The sequence below is a fragment of the Sceloporus undulatus genome, chromosome 1 (genome assembly GCF_019175285.1).
Source record: "Sceloporus undulatus isolate JIND9_A2432 ecotype Alabama chromosome 1, SceUnd_v1.1, whole genome shotgun sequence".
Lineage (NCBI taxonomy): Eukaryota > Metazoa > Chordata > Lepidosauria > Squamata > Phrynosomatidae > Sceloporus > Sceloporus undulatus.
This window is the reverse complement of record NC_056522.1, coordinates 32,735,631-32,756,900: the sequence shown is the minus strand read 5'-3', so window position 1 is coordinate 32,756,900 and position 21,270 is coordinate 32,735,631. Positions and strand designations below refer to the sequence as shown.

At 39.8% G+C, this 21,270-nt stretch overlaps 1 protein-coding gene across 1 annotated transcript in view; it reads left to right on the top strand.

Moving 5' to 3' along the window:
• PKDCC (protein kinase domain containing, cytoplasmic) overlaps positions 1 to 21,270 on the top strand; it is a 70,266-nt gene that overhangs the window by 38,754 nt on the left and 10,242 nt on the right. Inside the window, 2 exon segments of the mRNA XM_042476955.1 lie at positions 5,492 to 5,571; positions 7,536 to 7,643. Coding sequence (XP_042332889.1) covers positions 5,492 to 5,571; positions 7,536 to 7,643 — 188 coding nt within the window.

The following is a 21,270-nucleotide window of genomic DNA, read 5'->3' as shown; positions in this document are numbered from 1 at the left end:
GGACAGCCCTTACTGTCAGGAAGTTCTTCCTAATGTTGAGGTGGAATCTCTTTTCCTGGAGCTTGCATCCATTGTTCCGGGTCCTAGTCTCTGGAGCAAGTGAAAACAAGTCAGCTGCCTCCTCAGTATGGCATCCCTTCAAGTATTTAAACAGGGCTATCATATCACCTCTTAACCTTCTCTTCTCCAGGCTAAACATCCCCAGCTCCTTAAGTCGTTCCTCATAGGACATAGTTTCTAGACCTTTCACCATTTTGCTTGCCCTCCTTTGGACACGTTCCAGTTTTTCAAAATCTTTTTTGAATTGTGGCGCCCAGAACTGGACACAATATTCCAGGTGGGGCCTGACCAAAGCAGAATAGAGTGGCACTATTACTTCCCTTGATCTAGATACGATACTTTTACTGATGCAGCCTAAAATTGCATTGGCCTTTTTAGCTGCCGCATCACACTGTTGACTCATGTTCAACTTGTGGTCTACTTGGACTCCCAGATCCCATCCTATATCTGTGCATTTTATTTTTCCGCCCTAAGTGCAGTACCTTGCATTTCTCCCTGTTGAAGTTCATTTTGTTAGCTGTGGCCCAACTTTCTAGTTTATTCAGGTCATCTTGAATGTTGATCCTGTCCTCTGGAGTGTTAGCTACTCCTCCTAATTTGGTGTCATCTGCAAATTTGATAAGAATGCTCCCAATTCTGTCATCCAAGTCGTTGATAAAGATGTTGAATAGGTCTGGGCCCAGGACAGAACCCTGTGGGACCCCACTAGTCACTTCTCTCCAGGATGAAAAGGAGCCATTGTTGAGCACCCTTTGCATTTGGTCAGTCAACCAATTACAAATCCATGTAACAGTTGCCTTGTCTATCCTACTTTTTATAAGCTTGCTTACAAGAATGTCATGGGGAACCTTGTGAAAAGCCTTACTGAAATCAAGATATACTATATCCACAGCATTCCCTTCATCTATTAAGCTAGTAATTTTTATCAAAGAAAGAGATTAGCTTTGTCTGGCATGATTTCTTTCTCTGAAACCCGTGTTGACTTTTTGTGATTATGGAATTGCCTTCTAGATGTTCACAGACTCTCTTTTTAATGATCTGCTCTAGAATCTTTCCTGGTATTGATGTCAGACTAACTGGACGATAATTGTTGGGATCCTCTCTTTTCCCCTTTTTGAAGATGGGGACAACGTCTGCCCTCCTCCAGTCTGATGGGACTTTTCCTGTTCTCCAGGAGTTCTCAAAGATTATTGCCAATGGCTCCGATATTACTTTTGCCAGTTCTTTTAATACCCTTGGATGTAGTTCATCGGGTCCTGGAGATTTATATTCATTTAGATTAACAAGGTATTCCTGTACTATCTCCTTACTTATTCTGTACTGAAACTCCCCTATTCTGTCCTCTGCTCCATTATCTTCAGGTTGAGCACCCTTTGCCTTTTCTGAGAAGACTGAGGCAAAGAAGGTGTTGAGTAATTCTGCCTTTTCTCTGTCTTCTGTTAGCATTTCCCCACCTTCTCCACGCAGTGGCCCTACCATTTCCTTCTTCTTCCTTTTGCTGCAGACATATCCAAAAAAAGCCCTTTTTATTATTCTTAACCTCTCTAGCAAGCCTGAGTTCATTGTGTGCTTTAGCTTTTCTGACTTTACTCCTACATGTGCTTGCTATTTGTTTGAATTCCTCTTTGGTGATTTCCCCATTTTTCCATTTCTTATACATGTTCCATTTAAAACTTAGCTCAGTTGAAAGTTCCTTAGTCATCCATCCTGGTTTCTTGAGACATCTCCCCTTTTTGTTTCTCATTGGAACTGTTTGAAACTGTGCCTTCAGTATCTCTCCTTTGAGAAACTCCCATTCATCTTGAACTCCCTTATCTTTTACTATTTCTGACCATGGGATCACCTCCAGTATTTCTCTAAGTTTACCAAAATCTGCTCTTCTAAAGTCTAGGATGCGTGTCTGACTATGCCTGGCTTCTCCTTTCCACTGTATAACAAACTCTAGGAGAACATGGTCACTTCTACCTAAGGATCCCACCACTTGCACTCCATTAACCAAGTCATCCTTGTTGGTTAGGATCAGATCTAAAATAGCTGGACAATGAAATTGTCTCCAAGGCAAGAGAGAAATTTGCTAGCCCTGGAGGATTTAAAAGAAAAAAGTGCTACAAGAATTTGGAGTAGCAGCAGGCCTTAAGATCAATGTGAACAAGACAGCTATGATTACGAAAAATCTGACAAAAGAAGAAGAAGAAAAATTGGAAGAGTTATCTGGATTTAAAGTTCAAAACAAAGTAAATTACTTGGGAATTTGGATAACAAAGAGAGTAGGGAATTTGTTTGCTGATAATTATGAGAAAAAGTGGAAGGAAATTAAGGAAGATCTGAGCAGATGGTCTAAATTACACTTGTCACTTTTTGGTAGAATAGCCGCCATAAAAGCAAATGTACTTCCCAAATTTTTGTTTATATTCCAGAATTTGCCTATTATTGACAACGATAAATGTTTTCGAGAATGGAAAAAGGAACTGGCAAAATTTATTTGGGCTGGCAGGAAAGCACGAATAAAATGGAATAATGTGATAGATGTAAAAAATAGAGGAGGTTTGGGTGCACCAGATTTACAAAAATATTATTATGCTTGTGGAATGTTGTGGCTGGAAGACTGGATTAACCTAAGGAATGAAAGGACACTAAGATTAGAGGGTCATAACAATAAAACAGGATGGCATGGATATTTAGTGTATAAAAAATGGAAAGAAGATAAGGAATTTAAAAATCATGTGATTAGAAAAGGACTTTTAAAAATTTGGGAATATTATAGTAAAAGATTTTACAATAAGATTCCAAGGTGGACATCACCACAAGAAGCTCATTTTGGAAAATTTAGAAAAGTACAAGAGAAATGGATAACATATGAGCATATTGTGGAAGAAGGGGGAAAAGCAGTATTAAAACTTAAATCTAGAGAAAAATTAGAACAAGAGAATATAGAAATAGAATGGTTTGCATATAAACAATTAGAAGAAAGATTTAAGAAAGACATGAAGCAAGAAGGAATAGAGAAAAAAAACAATGAATTGGACATAATAATATTAGAAAAACAGAAAAAGAAAAAGATAACAAAATATTATAGGGAACTACTAAAAAGAGATTTGGAACAGAAAGTGGTTAAAGAAAACATGGCAAAGTGGAGTCAAATAATACAACAAAATATATTCTTTAAAAACTGGGAATTGTCATGGAGGAAAACCTGTAAGTTCACCATGGCACAGAACCTGAAAGAAAATTATTTTAAAATGTTTTATTTTTGGTATTTGACACCGGTTAAGCTATCCAAAATGTACAAAAAGGTAAACAAAATGTGTTGGAAGTGTGGGAAAACAGAAGGAACGTTTTACCACATGTGGTGGGTCTGTAGCAAAGCAAAGCAGTTTTGGGGGGAAATATATGAAGCAATGAAAGAAATGTTGGAAAGGAATTTCCCGAAAAACCCGGAGTTATTTTTGTTAAATATGACAGGCGTGATAGGAAGAGAGACTGAAAGAACATATTGGAAAATTGTGTTATACATGGTGACAGCAGCAAGGTTGTTATACGCTCAAAAATGGAGATCTACACAGACCCCTACATTAAAAGAATGGACTAATAAATTGTTAGATATGAGAGATTCAGACAGATTGTCTAAAAGGTTAAAAGGAGAGAAAGAGGAAGAGGATAAGGATAAAGATGAATGGAACATAGTAATACGGTATGTGGAAAGAAGAAAAGAAAGTTAGTAAAAGGAAAATAAAGGAGAGATATAAGAAAAGGAAGATTAGGAATGTAAAGAGGTAAAGAGCGAAAGAAATGACTTGTACTGTATATAGATATATGTAAAGGAAGAATGATGATTGTAAAGGAAAATCGAAAGAGTAATATGTAATCTATAAAGGACTATATAGGTTGGAAGTACTAGGATGTGTACAGGGGGAAGGGGAGGGGAAGGGTAAGAGGGTGGGGGGTTTAAGGGGGAAAGGGAGGGAAGGGAAAGGGAAGGTACAAACGATATGTATGATCTTTTATTGATGAATACTGAAAATAAGGATGTAAAGAAAAGAAAAACCAAATAAAAATAAAATTTAAAAAAATTCTCTTATTGTATTATTACTGCCAGATAGAAGTGAGGCACTTTTGCTATTTTTCCATTGTGTGCTCCAGGAATTTGAATGGCTTTAGGCAATATGCACATTCATTTGAACAGATAAGCCATTTGGAACTTTGCCTTGTGCAGCAAAATGTCAAAGGACTATGCTTATGTAAAGCAACCAGGAATATTCTATACAGGCAAGTGAGTGGGTTGGTGGAGGATGAATGGATCATTCCACCCCTTTTCTACCACTCCACTGGGATCTTATACTAGCTGTGGAGGAAGAAAATGTTCTTCGTCCACAATTGACAAGGATGTAGCTTAGCAGAAGCTATAGGGAACTCTTTATCCTAGCAGTTTTTAAGAATTATGAGCTTGTTTAGTTTTATGTGTTTAATTTCTCTGCAGTCCATCTTGAGATCTCTGCAAACTGCAGACTCTGAAGACTTGAATATGCTGAGCTTCCCTTCCCTCTTTTAACATGAAGGACAGTTATGGGGAACTTGTAATTTTACTTATAAAAGCATTGTCTGATGCACCTTTGGGTCGTAAATTAAAAAAATGTGTCTCAGACCTCTTACAGACTGCCAAAATAAAGCTGCTTTGGGTCTCTTTGGAGGTATGCTATTTAAGTGATGCATGGGTCCTAAGAGCCCGGAGGTCGCACCAAAGCCACTCTCCATTCCTAAGCACTGGAGTGGAGCTTTGGTGCAGCTTCCGGATTCTTAGGAGGCATGCATCATTTAAACAGCATACCTCCAAAGAGACCCGAAGCAGCTTTATTCTGGCAGTCTGTAACAGGCCTCAGTTCACATATTTGATGCATAGTTCAAAATCCAGTGTTTCTTCTTAAAGTCATGCTCCTGCAGCATTTTGATTGTTCTCTTCCATCTCTCCTAAATCTTTTTTTTTCCAGTATACTGTCCATTCACTTCTGTGTTTTGAAGCTCTAAAATTATTAGGGATTTTATGTGTAAAGATCTGGTTGGTTGTTTTTCAGATTGGAAGTGAGGAAGAGGTTTTGAATTTAGAGTCCTTAAATAAAACAACCACCCCCAAATCTTGTTGAAGCAGAGACAGACAGCTTTGCAAACAGGCCAAATCCATGGGCCTTTTAGAGCAAATCTCTACATTCATAAAATATTTACAGATAGTTACAAGGTAGACTTGTGCAAAGCAGCTCTGTCTAAACTGTACCAAGCAGCTGTGTGAATATAGTTGCAGCTATATCTTTAATTATAGAAATGATTCTATTTCCTGCATAACTCAGAGACTTGTAAATTACTGGAATTTTACTATTCATGTATGTTGTTCAGCGGTTAGCAAACTCTCATAAACCTAACAAGTTTCACTTCTTTGTAGGTTTTTCTTTACCTATCTTCTGCCGCACAGTGCCCCTTCCTCCCTGAGACCAATGCTGGATGTGATAGTCAATGCCACAGGTAGGAATAGAAGAAAATTCTGGGATATATAATCCAAAAAAGTAACATTCCCAAGCTCTGAAGCATTTAATAAAACCAAACTGTCTCATTAAATCTGTGGGTCTTGCAAAAGGTGTGCACTGAGAATAAAAGAATTCTGATTCTAGGTGTTTGTCTAGAGTCAAAGAATCAGAACTGGCACATTCTTTCTATACCAGGCCAGTTTCTTTTGGATTGGGTGCTAGGTGTTGGTCCTGATAATCCACCACAGACAGCACCATGGCCTGAAATCAGAAAAAAGAGACGAAAAACTAATAAAAAATTGGGGAAAGATTCCCTGGGGATTTGTGGACCATGTGCCCTCTTTAAAGCTGCAAACACTACTTTTTTCAAAATGTGTGCATGTGCATGTATGTGTACTTGTTAGAGGGGAATCTGGAGGCATTGGAGTGGAAAAAGGCCTTGAGTGGGCCCATGCAGCCCAAAGCCCATGCTTTGTCCACCATGATCCACAATAGTCTACTCCTGACTGTCTTAAGACAGGAATGAGGATTTATTGTCTTTACATATTGTAGGACTACAATATCCATCAGTCTCAGACATCATGGTTAGTGATCAGGGTGGATGGGAGTTGTAGTCCAGTAATATTTGTCTGTTTTTGTTCCTGTTGCAGACTTTCTTCATTATTCTTTAAAGTAATTTAGAGTTCAGGGGAGTTATTTTGTTGCTGCTAGTAATAAAATGACAGAGAATCCAAAATTCTACTGCAGATCACCCAGATATCTGCTAGCCGATCCAGTCTGACCTCCCTATCCTGGTTTTATAATTTAGCATGATAACAGATCTCTTTCTACCTCCCCAGCATATAATCTAAATGAGAGAAATAAGAAAGGGAGATTGGCAATGGGAGAAATTTTTATAACAAAAGATGAATATGTGCATTTGGGCTTAAGAAATCTTATTCAAATAACAATCCTGGTGATACAGTGGTACCTCGGGAGGCACCACTGTATCAGAATAGTTGGCATGTACAGCGTGCCTATCCCATATGCAGGCACGCGGCTTCCTGCTTACAATGGTGTGTGCACCTGCGCACACGTGCCGCACCACCACCGCATGCACACGCCCCATTGTTTCCTATGGGGCGTGAGCATATGTTGGGGGGGATCTGGAACAGATCCCCCGTGTAAATACAGGGTCCACTGTATTTCTGGCAGAATTTTGAAATAACCCCAGATTAAGAATTTAACCTTGAGGTAGTTTTGGCCTACTGTATTGGCTCACTAGGGGACTGCGCTGTAGTATTGTGCTTCTAAAAGCTTTGGTCCTCCAAATGTTTGGGATTTTTACATGTGGAATGCCTACATTGCCTACATTGGCTAGAACTATTGTGTGTTGAAGTCTCTGGAGCACTGGAATCTGAGAACAACTGGACTAGGAAATAAAGAGTTGGAAATATGATTTTTGAGTACCTTGCCATCTTTGGGTAGCATCTACATTGCAGTATTTATGCAGTTTGATACCACTTTAACTGCCATGATTTGATGCTATGGAATTCTGGAATTTGTACTTTTATGAGTTATTTAACCTTCTCTGTCAGAGAACGCTGGTGACACCAAAATAAATAAATAAATAAATAATCCCAGGATTTCATAGGGTAGAGCCATGGCAGTTAAAGCGATGTCAAACAGCATTAATTCTACAGTGTGGCAGCAGCCTCACTTCACAGAATTGGTATGAAAGTGGATTAGGAAAACTGCATGCTTACTGTTTTGAGCCCTTTGGAGAAAGCCAATGTAGAAGTCATGATTTAATAACTGTTCCGTCATTTGTTTTGTCCCCTTCCAATGTCCCCTACCTCTGTTTTTTGCTCCACATTAGTTGCTGTAATAATTACCACTAAAACCCCCGTAGCTGCCATCTCTTTCCTTGTGTGTGAGGATTCTTCTTCTCTGGTAATCATTCTATTTCTTTCTTTATTACAGGGGAACTTCAGTGGGGAATAGATGAAACAGCTGCTCATCTTGAAAGAGTCTTGCATTTATACAAGAGTGGCCTGTATCTCCAGAACACCACTCGAACTCCCAAATCAGGTATAGAAATGTAGAAAATTCTGTCACAAACTGAAAATGAGAGACGTGCATACTTATACAAAACTAACAAGACAACTGAATAGCTGTTGGGAGCATGGAAGCTCCAGGTTTGAAGGGTTTCTAGGAAAAGTTTCCTCTTGGGGCCATTACTGGCAGGATATAAAGTGAATAGTAGCACCAGTGATGGTGATGATGATGGAAGTCACCATGAATTCAATTACTCAAGACATTTTCTCTCATCCTTTTCCTACCTAATTTTAAGGTATTTCCCCCAGTTTCTCTAGGGCTGTTCTCAGAAAAAAACACAAATAATGTAAGATTTCATTAAACACACAACTGAAAATGTGCCTAACTAGGTGTGGTTTGCTTTACTCTGGCATCAGTTCAGCCAAGTGCAGAATTCTACATGATTGTTTTTACATTTCATTTAATTGGAAAATTGGAAGAAGAACATCTACACATATACACTACTGCACATATACAGCGCCTGCACATATAAAGCATATACAGCAAATAAATGTGCTGGTTACAGGGAGCAACTCCCTTGCTGTAACACCTCCACTGACTGTCAGCCCATTTCCAGGCACAATTCAAAATGCTGGTTATATGTTTTATAGGTCAGCTTTATGCGACTTATGGCAACCCCATAAAGGTTTCACCTTAGAGCCATCATAAGTGAAAAATGATGTGAAGACAAACAACAACAACAATTCCACTCTAGGAATTTCCTTGGCTGAAGATCCTCTTCAGCCAAGAAGATTCCCAGAGTGGCATTGTTGTGGTTGTTTGTCTAAGAGAAATAACTTAAAAAAAAAAAAAAGAATCCAGCAGTGCATGCAAGAACTGTAGAATCAAATTTGAACTGTTTCTGAGAGAGATAGTGCGACTGTACAGAGGAGAGTGGTACCAACAGTTAGCAGGAAAAAAAAAACCTCCATGAAACATCTTGTCAATCTGAGCCATCTCTTAAATAAATGTTAACAAGATAAATCTTGGTCGTGTTACAGAATGACTTGGGTCTTAAGCTTTCACTGTGCTTTGGTTGTAAAACATTTTATAGTGTCATAAATTATATTTTACTTTGGACTTTGCTTTAGTGACACAGAAACAAAGCATATGTGGGTGTGGGTGTGTGGGGAGCTTTAATAGTCATGTGTGTTTTTCTGGAATCATAAATCACCCCATTATCAAAGGTTGGTATCTGAATGCTGTATTGTTTGAAATGATACTGTGTTAAAATGTTTTAATGGTTTATTAATGCTGGAACCAGTGGTCATTAAAAAAAACATCAAAGCTCAGATTTATTTATTATTCACTTTATTCTACAGTGCAACCAGTGACTAATGGGTACCACCCAGTTTTATATATTCCATATATCATTTGACATGCCAGTACCCTAGTACATAAACAAAAGCTACCTTAGAACAAGTCAGAGTATTGTCTCATCTCACTCTGTACTGACATAGACTGGTAGCATTTCCCCAGACGTTCAGACATGAGACTTTTATGGCTCAACTTGGAGATGTTGGGGACTGAAGCTAGAATCCTCAGCATGCTAAAGATGTATTCTACCACTGAGCTGCCTCCCTTCCCCAAAGGGAAACTGTCAAAGCACTTTCGCTGTTTAATGACAAAACCCCAACCAGCATTGCCCTCCCCTCCCTCCCCTTCATTATAACTGGGCTTTTCTGAAAAATGGAACAAAAGGACTAATGGTCAACCTGATCAGTGTGTTCCTATAAAGTGTTTTGCTCCTCCTAGGGTTTTAGAAGGCATTATGTTTGCCTGGCATTCCAATCCCTTAGAGAGCTTCCCTTTTCCCCACAGTGTTGTTTGTGGCAACAGAGCCGAATCAAAAAATTGTGCAGAGGAGGAATTCACTGTTTTCAGGTGGAGACAAGCAGGTTTCAGAAACAGGAATTGACTGCCTTATTCTTGGGTCACTCAAACTGCACTTTGCCTACCTCTGCTATATGCCAGAGGAAGGTTGTAGGTGTGTGTGTGTGTGGGGGGGGAGGTAAGACATTTGCTGTTCTCATTTGCCTTTTGACATCTGGCCAAGGCCACTCCCATGTATAAGTATTTTCAATACATTAGTACAGTGGTACCTCGGGATACGAAATACCCAGGTTACAAAATTTTCGGGATACGAAAAAATCCCATAGGAAAACATTGTTCCGGGTTACGAATGTTTTTTCGGGTTACGAAAAAACTTTTGGTGCTTTTTTCGGCTTTTTCGCACGGAATCGCGGCTTTTCCCCATTAGCGCCTATGGCAATTCGGCTTACGAAGGCTTTTCGGGTTACGAACGGTGCCACGGAACGAATTAATTTCGTAACCCGAGGCACCACTGTATACTTTCTTGAACTCATAAAAGAAATAACTTCTGAAATACACAGTCAGTCTCATGGAAACAGAATGAAACACCTGACTGTGATAAATCTGTTGCAGCAACAGTGTGTGATTGTACAGTACATCTGTGATTTTAGGTTGGATGGTTTAACCTTAGCTGAAAACAAAACACAATTGCATCCCAGTACATTTGTGCAGAATAATCCCCTCTTTCTCTTTGCATCCTTCTCCTCCCATCCCCTCCTTTTGCTGTCCATCATTTTATTTATTATTATTTCCCATTAGCAGAGCAGTTTCACCTAATAAGGGATTTTTTGGTTTTAAGCTGCCTTGGAACAGGTATTGTATCCTTTTTGCTCAGGTTAGTTAGAGTGTTTGTAGTGCAGAGCCAGTATGGCATAGTGGTTTGAGTGTTGGACTGTGATTCTGGTGATCAGGGTTCAGTTCCCACTCAGCCATGAAACCCATTGGGTGACCTTGGGTAAGTCACATGCTCTCAGCCTCAGGGGAAGGCAATGACAAACCTCCTCTGAACAAATCTTGACAAGAAACTCCCATGTTAAATTCACCTTAGGGTCACCATTAGTCAGAAACATGAAGACACACAACACACACACATCAGGGTAACTCCTATGAGCTTTTAGATCAAATTCTACTACACTTATATCTAAAGGAAACAGACATAATTTTGTGCTCTTCAATATAATCTTGTTCTGTTCTACACAGAACTTTACCACATGGGGAAAATTGGGGAAAAGCTAGGGTTTAAACTGTCATTATCCTATGAACGCTGTGCAATTGTGCTGAAGATTTTCACATGACATCGCAATTACAGAGGTCTTATCCTAACAATAGCCAGGTAATAACCAGCAACAAATCATTCACAGGAAAATACCATGAATTATTTATTGCTGGTTATTACCTGGTTATTGCTGGGATAAGTCCTCTTTAATCGCAATGTGTATGAAATCTTCCTGCGATCGTGTGACTTTCCTGGGATAAACCCCCAATTGGGGGTAATTCCTCCCTCCCCCCATATGAGAAATTCCACAGAAATGTGAACAGCTTCCAGTTCTTTCATCTTTGGAGTCTCCTGTTGCCATTTTAAATTTTACTTTCACAACAAACAGAATGGAGAGAGAATGGAAAGGTTACTTTGTCAGGGACACACATTCCTGAAGCTGTGTCCCTGACTATATCTAGAGGTGATAACTGGAGAAGAAGACTGGGCAGTTTTCCAACTGGTAGCTACAGTTAGTACTTTTTTTTTTAAAGTGAAAATAAATAAATAAACCTGGCAGCTGTGGCTGCAATAAATGATCATTAGGACTGATTAAAATCAGACTGAGTGTGACTCAAACAATTTAAAGGAGGAAACCACAGCCTGTTTTACTTAATTTGTATTACATTGTCATCCAGGAGTTTATTTATGTGACTCAGTCTCGAGTGGGGCAAGGTGAGGTAGGCATGCGTGTTTCTCTGATCCAGCCATCAGAAATAAGGCAGGAAGGAGCTCATTGAAAACATTTAGCCTTTGTATGCACAAGGTTACTAGGTTAACTATGTCAGCATCATCCAGATGCATACTCTCCAACTGTCCTACTTTGGCAAGGATGGGAATTTTTTAAATCCTCTGTTATCCCATTTTCCAGCTACCTTTAAAATGTCCCAGTTCCTCTTTCTCCCTCCCACTTTTCCTCTTTGTCCTCAGCTTCCTTCATTAGTGCAAGCTGAGTTCAAAGTGCAAAAGCAGCAGAAGAAGAGGAAAGGAGAGACAGAACCTTGTCCTTCCCAGAAGACTCTGGCAAAAGGAAACTGCTGCAGCATTTCCCAGATTGTCTGATCTTCCTCATTCATAACTTTTCCCATCATGGTACACTTTGATGTAGCTTGATCACATGTGTCCCAGTTTTCATCTGTAAAATGTTGCAGGGAACAGGTACAGGGAAAAGGCCTCTCCTTATGACTCCCCACAGTCCTTAGCTGCACTGGATTGGGTGTGTGTCCTTGCTCATGTTTCCCAATCCTCCAGGTCATCAGTGGGAAAAACTACTAGTCCAGTGTTGCTATTTGCATTTTCCTGAACAATGGGCTCAGCAGGATCACTAGGTGGTGGGAGAGTGAAAAACTTTGTACAACCCTAAAGTGTCCTGCTGTTAAGATTGATGGTTTTCTGCTGATAGAAGTGAGGGAGAAGCAGCCATCTTAGTGGAAATCATTGGTGGTGGGTGTTGCTTTCACCAGTAGCCAACAATTCCTGGCATCTTCATGGTGAGATGGATATTTGTGTATGCATGCATTTATTTAGGGGATGGCTCAGACTGACATGAAGTTTCATGGAGTTTCTTTTCTGCTAACTGTTGGTACCACTCTGCTCTGTGCATGCATAGGGGAATGTGCATATCTGTGCTGAGATGTCTCAGAAAGAGGAAGGAAGGTGTGTGTGTGAGACAGTAAGCGCTGTTCGACAGTGGAACACACTCCCTCAGAGTGTGGTGTAGTCTCCTTCCTTGGAGGTATTTAAACAGAGGCTGGATGGCCATCTGTCAGTTATGCTTTCATTGAGATTTCCTGCATGGCAGGAGATTGGACTGGATGGCCTTTGTGGTCTCTTCTAACTCTATGATTCTATGTTCAGAGAGTGCGTTTCTCTTTGTGTCAGTTGCTGAGCCTCAGCCAAGACCAAACACAGCCAGCATTGCCACAAACAGTGTGCTTTCTGCTCCAGAAGGCCCCTGGAGTAGACTGTAGACATGAATAGATGGACAAATTGTCTTATAAGCAGGCATCTTGGCATCTGCTGGGGTTTGATTGCAAGATCTTTCTGGATATCAAAATCTGTGAATGCTCAAGTCCCATTATATACAGTCGCATAGTAAAATGGTGTCTCCTATATAAAATGGCAAAATCAAGGTGTTTTGCAGGGATTTTTTTTTTGGGGGGGTGGATATTTTCAAGCCATGGATGGTTGAAGTGAAAATCTTCCCACGTAGATAAGGAATCCATGGATATGGTGGGCTGACTGGTAATATAAATAAGTAAATAAGAAGAGGTATTATACTAAACTAAGTAGAGCAGTTCAGTGTGGTGTAGTTGTTTCAGTGTTGGGCTAGAACTCTGGGAAGCCAGGATTCAAATTTCCACTCAGTTCTGGAAACCCACTGGATGACTTTGGGCAATTATACTCTCTCAGCCTCGGATGAGAGCAGTTGCAAATCTGAACAAATTGCCAAGAAAACCCTCTGATAGGGTCAAAGTCAACTTGGAGACACATAACAAAACAAGAAGTATTTTATCATGTAGTGAAAGAGGGGGGGGCACTGAGAAAGAAAGTGGAATGGGGAGCTAAATGTGCTTTGTCCCAAAATATTTTGGAAAAGAAATATAGTGGTCCCTTGGTATCAGCTGGCATTTAATTCCAGCACCCCATGTATACCAAAATCTGGATGCTCAAGTACCATTAAATACAATGGCATAGTAAAATGGTGTCCTTTATATAAAATAACAAAATCAAGTTTTGCTTTCTGCAATTTATAACTTTTTAAAATATTTTCAAGCTGTGGATGTTAAATCCATGGATAAAGAATCAGTGGATATGAAGGGCTGACTGTAACAGCATATTTCTCATGAAGACTCAAATCCTACACAATATTCTCTGAAGTAAGAATCACTGTGTTCACTTTCAAGCAAGCATGTTTACGATTACTGCCTTAATTTAGTTGCTAGTTTCTGATCTGAGTTATGTTCACATCTGAAGACTTCTTTCTCTTCAGATATCCACAAGGACCCAACAGTGGTGGTTGTGGTGAGGAGGTGAGCATCCTGTTGAGGGGAGCCTTCTAAACCTTAGAGCTATCAATGTGAAATAATTCTGAATATGTGGCTTGGTTTGTAGTTGTCATCTCACACTGATGTCAAGCAAGCGTTAGCTAATGCAGGATGTGTCCAGGATTATCAGAATATAGAGATAATAATGATGGTTTGATACTTATAAATATAGTTTGAAATTTGAAGGCATTGGATCAATATGGCCCTACATATGGGGGGGAAAATGTCATTATTATGTGATATTACGGTAGCACCCCATAACCCTTGCCCAGTCAAATCTTAACTGTGTGCACATGTGCACTTCTGTATGTGAATGTGCAAATTTATTGGCACTATTATCTTATTAAGCAAATTATTTATAGGTTTTAAACCCCGTTAGTCAGGAAATTGAGCAGCATTTTGACCTTTTTATAATGTGAATTACTCCAGAGAGTCTTCTCATTTCATGGCTCCAATTTAGCAGACTTCAGAATTTGGTAAGAAAGAAAACAAAACATACCCAGATTTCCAAACCTGTCAGTAATCCAGGAAGTCCTCCTAAATATTATTCAAAAGTGAAGAATAGAAGAAATACTAAGTCACTAGAATCCAGTTCCTGTAGGAGAGGGGAAAGAGGAGAGGAAACACTACCTATTGGCCGAATCATCATCATCAATTTGGTGAAGGTTTGGTGGCTCATTCTGAACCCTAATTCATTAGCTTGAAGTCCCTGACCACATCTCCTCCCTTATCTCCTGTATTTGCTTGTAAAATTTCCCAACTTACAAGCCAGTGTCTCAATTCACCTCTTCTATGTACTTAGTTACCAGTGTGGGTAGAATAGTTTTCTGTGGGGCCAAAGAGGCACTCTTGCCATAAGCTTTTTGTGTTATTTATTGGTTTGCAATAAAGCTCTTGTTTCAAATGGGCCTAATTCGCAAGAAGCCATGACAGCCAGCATCTTTTTCTGTTTGTCTAATAGTTTTCATAGATCTGTGCTGTGTGTCAAGGCTTCTAGCATGTGCTGACGGGTTTATGGATCCCCAGGGCCTTGTCTTCCAGTCTGTGGAACTTGTTTCAGGGGGCGTATGTTTCTTCCATTGGCTGGCCTGCTCTCTACTCCCCTCCTTTAGTTTTGCTCTAGCCAGCCGAAGCAGAGTAGAGCAGAGCACAAATAACACTGTGTTTTTTTTCCTCCACTTAGTATCCTGCCCATTGTCAGCCGGTGTGGTCCAAATGACAACATACTGGACTTTGACTCCATACTTTTGTTCAGTTGTGAACTAAGTGGGTGGTCTTGTTTTTGTGTGCCTTCAAGTTGTTCCCGACGTGATGAACCTATCATGGGATTTTCTTGGCATGATTTGTTCAGACGAGGTTTGCCATTGCTTTCACCTGAGGCTGAGAGAGTGTGACTTGCCCAAGGTCACCCACTGGGTTTCATGGCTGAATTGAGAGTCGAACTCTGGTCTCCTGAGTCATAGTCCAACACTGAAACCACTATATGCCATGCTGGCTCTCAGTGGGTGGTCTAGGGCATCTCATTTTTTTACCAATGGTAAAAGGAGTAGTGGACAGAGGTTAGAAGTACTTAGTACAAGTAGCACTAGTGCCTGTAACTACAGTAGTTACTTTTTTTTTTTTTAATAATGAGGATATAGCAAAGCCAGATTTCCCCCCCCCCCCAAAAAGTAACATAACTTTATTGGTGTAATTAGTAACAATTTCTTGTTAACATTTGAAGTTACCTTGTACATAATGTTATTTTGAGAGGATTTTTTAAAAAGTTATATTCCATTCTGTGAGGGGGGGAAAAGGATTATATGACAGATTGTTAACCCTTTGGGGAAAGAAATATGAAGATTGGATCTGTAGAAACACCTTCCTTCAGTATATTTACCAAATGTTTTTGTCACTGTGTGCCTTCAAGTCATTTCTGACTCCGAGGTGAATCTGTTGTGGGGTTTCCTTGGCAAATTTCTTCAGAGGGTGTTTGCCATTGCCATCTTCTAAGAATCAGAGCATGTGTACCTGCATCCTAAGTAGCAAATAATTAGAAATAGAAATAAAAGGAAGAACTCCAGTGATCTTAAAATTTTAACTCACCATCTTGAAATGAAGGACAAAGAATTATAAAAAAGGAAAGATTAGATAGAGAAGGGGGCATTTTTAAAGATAATTACCCACCCTAGAAGTATCTCAGGTCACATGGTTGGCTTGCTTAGATACACAAAGTATTTATGACCATGCATTGCGATAGATAGATGAGCAAATGGGAAAAACAGAGCTAAAGAACTTATAATTAATATAGGCGTACAGAGAAGGCACTATATCAGTGATTCCCAAACTTTGGTCTTGCAGATGATTTTCACTTCAGCTTCCAGAATTCCCAACTTTGGGCCAAACTGGCTGGAACTTCTGGGTGTTGAAGTCCAAAACAGCTGGAGGACCAAAGTTTGGGAATCACTGTCCTATATTGTCTAAAATCTCCAACTGCTCTTAACGGCAACGAAGCAGGGCAGGGTAAGAGATAATACTTGATTTTCCAACACATTATTTTATTATTCCTAATGGTGTTTTCTTCAAAAAAAGTAACAGAATCCAATTGAAAAGTAATGAGCAGTGCAACAATATGCTTGCTTCCATAATCATTGAGTAATAGCCATGGGCTACTTTGTACTTTTACTGTTAACATTTTAAACAGTGTACACTGCATAGTGGTTTGAGACTTATGACCATTATTATTATTATTATTATTATTATTATTATTATTATTATTATTATTATTATTTATATAGCGCTGTAGATTTGCACAGCTCTGTACATAAAAACAATAAATATAAAAGAGTAAACCTGCCTATGGTGTACAATCTAAGACCCTTGAGACGAGGGTTTGATTTCCCTCTTGGCCATGAAACCCTCTGGGTGATCTTGGGAAAGTCTCATGCTCTCAGCCTCAGGGGAAGGCAATGGCAAACCTCTTCTGAACAAAACTTGCCCGAAAAAATCTCATGAGAGGTTTGCCTTAGGGTCACCATAAGTCAAAAACGACTTGAAGGCACACAACAACATCAACATGAGTAAAAGTAACACAGCTACCTCTGCATATTTTCTGGATTGTGAGATACCACATTGTAGCTGCAACAGGGGAACCCTAAAGAACAAACCACTGGACTGGGACATTCAACCAAGGTGAAACAATTTTTTTTTCTTCTTAAATTTGGACTGGATTAGCATGTTTTACCTCTACACCTACCAAATTACCCCTGGTGCAAAAACATGGAGGCTTCTTGAAAAATCCATTGTCCTCTGCCTACAAGAGGCCTGTGGCCTCACAGAAATGGAGACAGATTGGATTGGAAAAGGAGAGTCCTGTTGCAAATGCAAATGCATTTTGACTGGTCAATAAAGGTTTCACTGTTTGGTGATAACTTTCCAAACTCTGAGGGTGAGTGGAAGGTGTGCAAAGGATGTGTTAGCTGTAGAAACCCTGCAGTAACAATGAGCAAGTCACTTTCTCCAAGTCTGAGAAGAAAGCAATGGCTGAATAACATTTCCCAAGAAAACCCTGTGATAACATCATCACAAGTCAGAATTGACTTCAAGGCACATAACCTTTTAGACAGCAAAAGTGCTGTAGTGGTTTGAGTGTTGGACTAGGACTTTGGGAAACCAGGATGTGATCACTGGGTCACCTTGTTTAAGTTACACTCTCAGCCTCAGACGAAGGCAATGACAAACCCTTGCTGAACAAATCTTTCAAAGATTCACCTTAGGCTTTCCACAGACTGGGAATAGCTTGAAGGCATGCAACAACGAACATGGAACTAAGCTGCCAAATTATTATTTGATATCTCTGTATTTATATTTTTTGCTTGTGTTAGTTTAGCATAGAAGATTAAAAAATATTTATTATTTATTAGAATGGTGCACATAGACATAATACTCATGCATTCACACACAAATGTGCTATTAAATTGCTCAGATGCTTTGTAACAATAACTTGGAATTTCCTGAGGTGGGCTTTCTCTCTAATACTAGAATTCTCACTCAAAAAGAAGTAATGCCTGAGGCACTGATCATATTTTTGAAATCTGTCCAACACTAGATAAGCTTTGTAGCACAGATTAAAGTAAGCCAATCTTAGTTTATCTAGTTAATTACTAGATGAAAATGGTGTATATGTGGACTGTATGAATATGGGGGTTGGACCTGGGGTGTCTTTCCAACTCTGTGATCACACTCTTTAGATCTATGCAGATATGTTGTAACATATGGCTTGGCTACATACAATGAATGTCTTTATATTGCCAAGGTGGTAAATACTGGCAGGGAGGTATTTGTACTGCTCACTTGGCTTCCTGTATAGGGTGGTCTGAAGACAGACAGCTTTGAAGATGACAGTGGTGTCAGGAAAATTTACACATGTGGTAATGTAGGTAATACTCAGGCTTATATAGAGATGGAAATTCTTAAAACTGGGATGGATGAAATCTCTTGGGTAACTTCCCTCCATCAATCTATTTTAACAAAATATTTTTTCATTATTCCTTAAGGTAGAGAGAAGCTACTACACAACTGCTTAAAATATGTCCCAAGTTTGTCATAAGCAGGTTTGCAGTGTTAGAATCATAGAAAAGAATAATAGAGTTGGAAGAGACCACAAGGGCCATCCAGTCCAACCCCTTGCCATGCAGGAACTCTCAATCAAAGCATGCCCGACATAAGGCCATCCAGTTTCTGTTTAAAGTCCTCTAAGGAAGGAGACTCCACTACACTAGACATCTGTTTTGGGAGATCCAAGGTCCAGTCTTTACTGTGTCATGAAACTGTGTGACTGTCAGTCCCTCTTTTACAGCTGTACTTATCTGACACGGTTGTGGTGAAGATAAAGCAGAGAGGAGGTAGAGTTGCCAGAGTGAAGACAACCAGTTTCTTGTGCTATATGTGTACCTATGGCAATGCCACATATTTATAAATATAGTTTGACCTTGGATTTAAAGTATTGGCAAGTCAGTAGGAGAGGTGAGTGTGTTACTGGTTTTAGAGCCTGTTTTAACCAAAATAACATTCTGTGTTTCTCAAGTCATCCTTTTGAGTGTATTGGTGTAAAGACACTAGACAATATGGCTGATTCCTTCTTGAAGATGAGCTATGTGGACCAATGTGTGAATTTTGGACAAATGTACAACGTTTCTTCTCCCAGTTTTTTTTCTTGGTGACATCAGCTGACATTTAGTTCACTCTGTGTGTCACTTCTCTCTGGGGTAGAAAATACACTGTATATCATTCTGTTTGGCAATGGTTCCCAACCTTGGGTAGATGTAACCCCAGGGGTATGCAGCAGGACATGAAGGGGTACATGAATTATTATTTTTTTTAGTAATGATGGAATAATCAAGAGCTGCTGCATCCATGTGCAAAGAGACAAAAGTCAATCACAGGATAAGGGGAGAGTGGGATGCAGCACCAACTCAATATGATGCAATTAACTGGGCATTTATCTCCTCGGAACCCACCTTTCTGCTCCTTCCTTCGTACTCTTGCCACCTTTCTTCTCCTCATGGCTAGAGTGGAGATGATGACGCTGCTTTGTACAGCGAGGGATAAAGGAAGGAGAGAGAAACAAAAGGAGGGCAGGGCAGGGCAGGTGGCTTGGTGCGACCTTATCTGTGCCTGCACTTGTATTGGTCATGGTGGCACCTGATGCCAAATTACTGGCTGGCGGCAGCATTTTCTTCAGAAATATCTGCGGGGTTGGTTGCCTCTCAGGAGGTGAGGGACTGGCACTTTCATTGCTGCTTTGGGTAGTTGCTGACAGTGGTTGTTCATCTTCCTGATAAGCTTAAGATAGAGAAAAGAAGGAGAATCCACCACATGAATCAACAGTGTGATGCAGCAGACCAAAAAAAAAAAAAAAAAAGAAGCTAATGCAACCATAGGACACATTAACAGAAAATAAAAGCAACTGTATTAATTGCAAACATTTTGCTAGCACCAAGGGCACAATTTATGGAACTAGGCTGCCAAGGGGTACACAAGTGAAAAAAAGGCTGAGGACCACTGCTGTACAGGCTTCCCTTCATACTACCCTGTGGAGGGAAGAAGAAGAACTGGTGAAGTTGGTGGCTGTTCCAAGTTGTCTGCCAGTATTGAGAATTTGCAAAAAGCCAGTCAAAACAGAGGCCCTGTATCCTTTACAATGGAGGCATTTCTGTTCTTTTAGGTCTTTCTTGCTCAAACTGTGATTTTCAAGTTTTACCAACATATTCAGTTACTTCTTAGTAACATCTTAGAATCCAGTTAGCTGATGTTTTTTTTCTTCCTGCTGCTCTCCCTCCTCCTCTCCCTCCATATATTTGTATGTAGCTAGCATTAAAATTTACTAAAAATTGTATGATATAGCATTTACACTAGTCCAGAGCCTGAAGACCTTTAGAAACCTCTGTGGCTTCCAGGCTCTAGGAATGTGACAGATGGGCCTGTGCTTCATACCTGCAAGCTTGCCAAGAGTGGAAAGATTTACTTTATTTGCCTGAATCTTTTCACAGGAACAGAACATGTTAGGTAATATTACAAGAGCTTTATTTAGACCATTTAATTCACAGGGGCTGGGTGGAGAGTTATAGTTGGTCTTCTCTGGCAATGGCATTTGTGAGCTTATAGAGAACAGTATGGTCCCCTGCAGGCTGAAACCCAGGACTGCTGCAATTCTCAAAGCCAAATTCAGCAAAATGGCATGAAGGAGCCATTTTGATATAATGAATCAGGCCATAACTCATTCTGCCTTTTAAAATCAGCAGTGGTTTAGCAGTATAAATTGTTGTCTATTACAAGTACTATCTGTGTGTGTGTGTCTGTATCTGTATCCACTTCTCCCTATAGAACAAAGATGGAGAAAAACAACAATTAGCAACACATCAATTAAAAGAGTATATAAAACCAATGCATATTAAAATCCATCAAGAAATACTATAAAAACCATAATTTAAAAATAATCTAGAAAGGTCTGCCGGAAGGGATTGGCATTTACTGCTAATTTAAATACAGGCAATGCCTTGAGCTGATGACTCTTCCAGAAGATCATTCCATGGTCTGGAGGTGGCCAAAGAAAATGTCCTCTGGGTAACAGTCAACCTAGTTTTAAATAACTGGAGTAGATGTCTCCCAGAGGAACTGAATGTACAGAGCAAATTATACAGGAGAAAATGATTCTATAAATAGCCTTGACCCAAACCATGTAGGACTTTAAAAGTAATAACCAACATCACGTCGAAGGCTTTCATGGCCGGCATCCATAGTTTTTTGTGGGTTTATTGGGCTATGTGGCCATGTTCTAGAAGAGTTTCTCCCTGATGTTTCGCCAGCATCTGTGGCTGGCATCTTCAGAGAATGCTTGCCTGGAAAAAGTTGTGTGTGTGTGTGTGTGTGTGTGTGTGTGTGTACACACACACACACGCACACACGC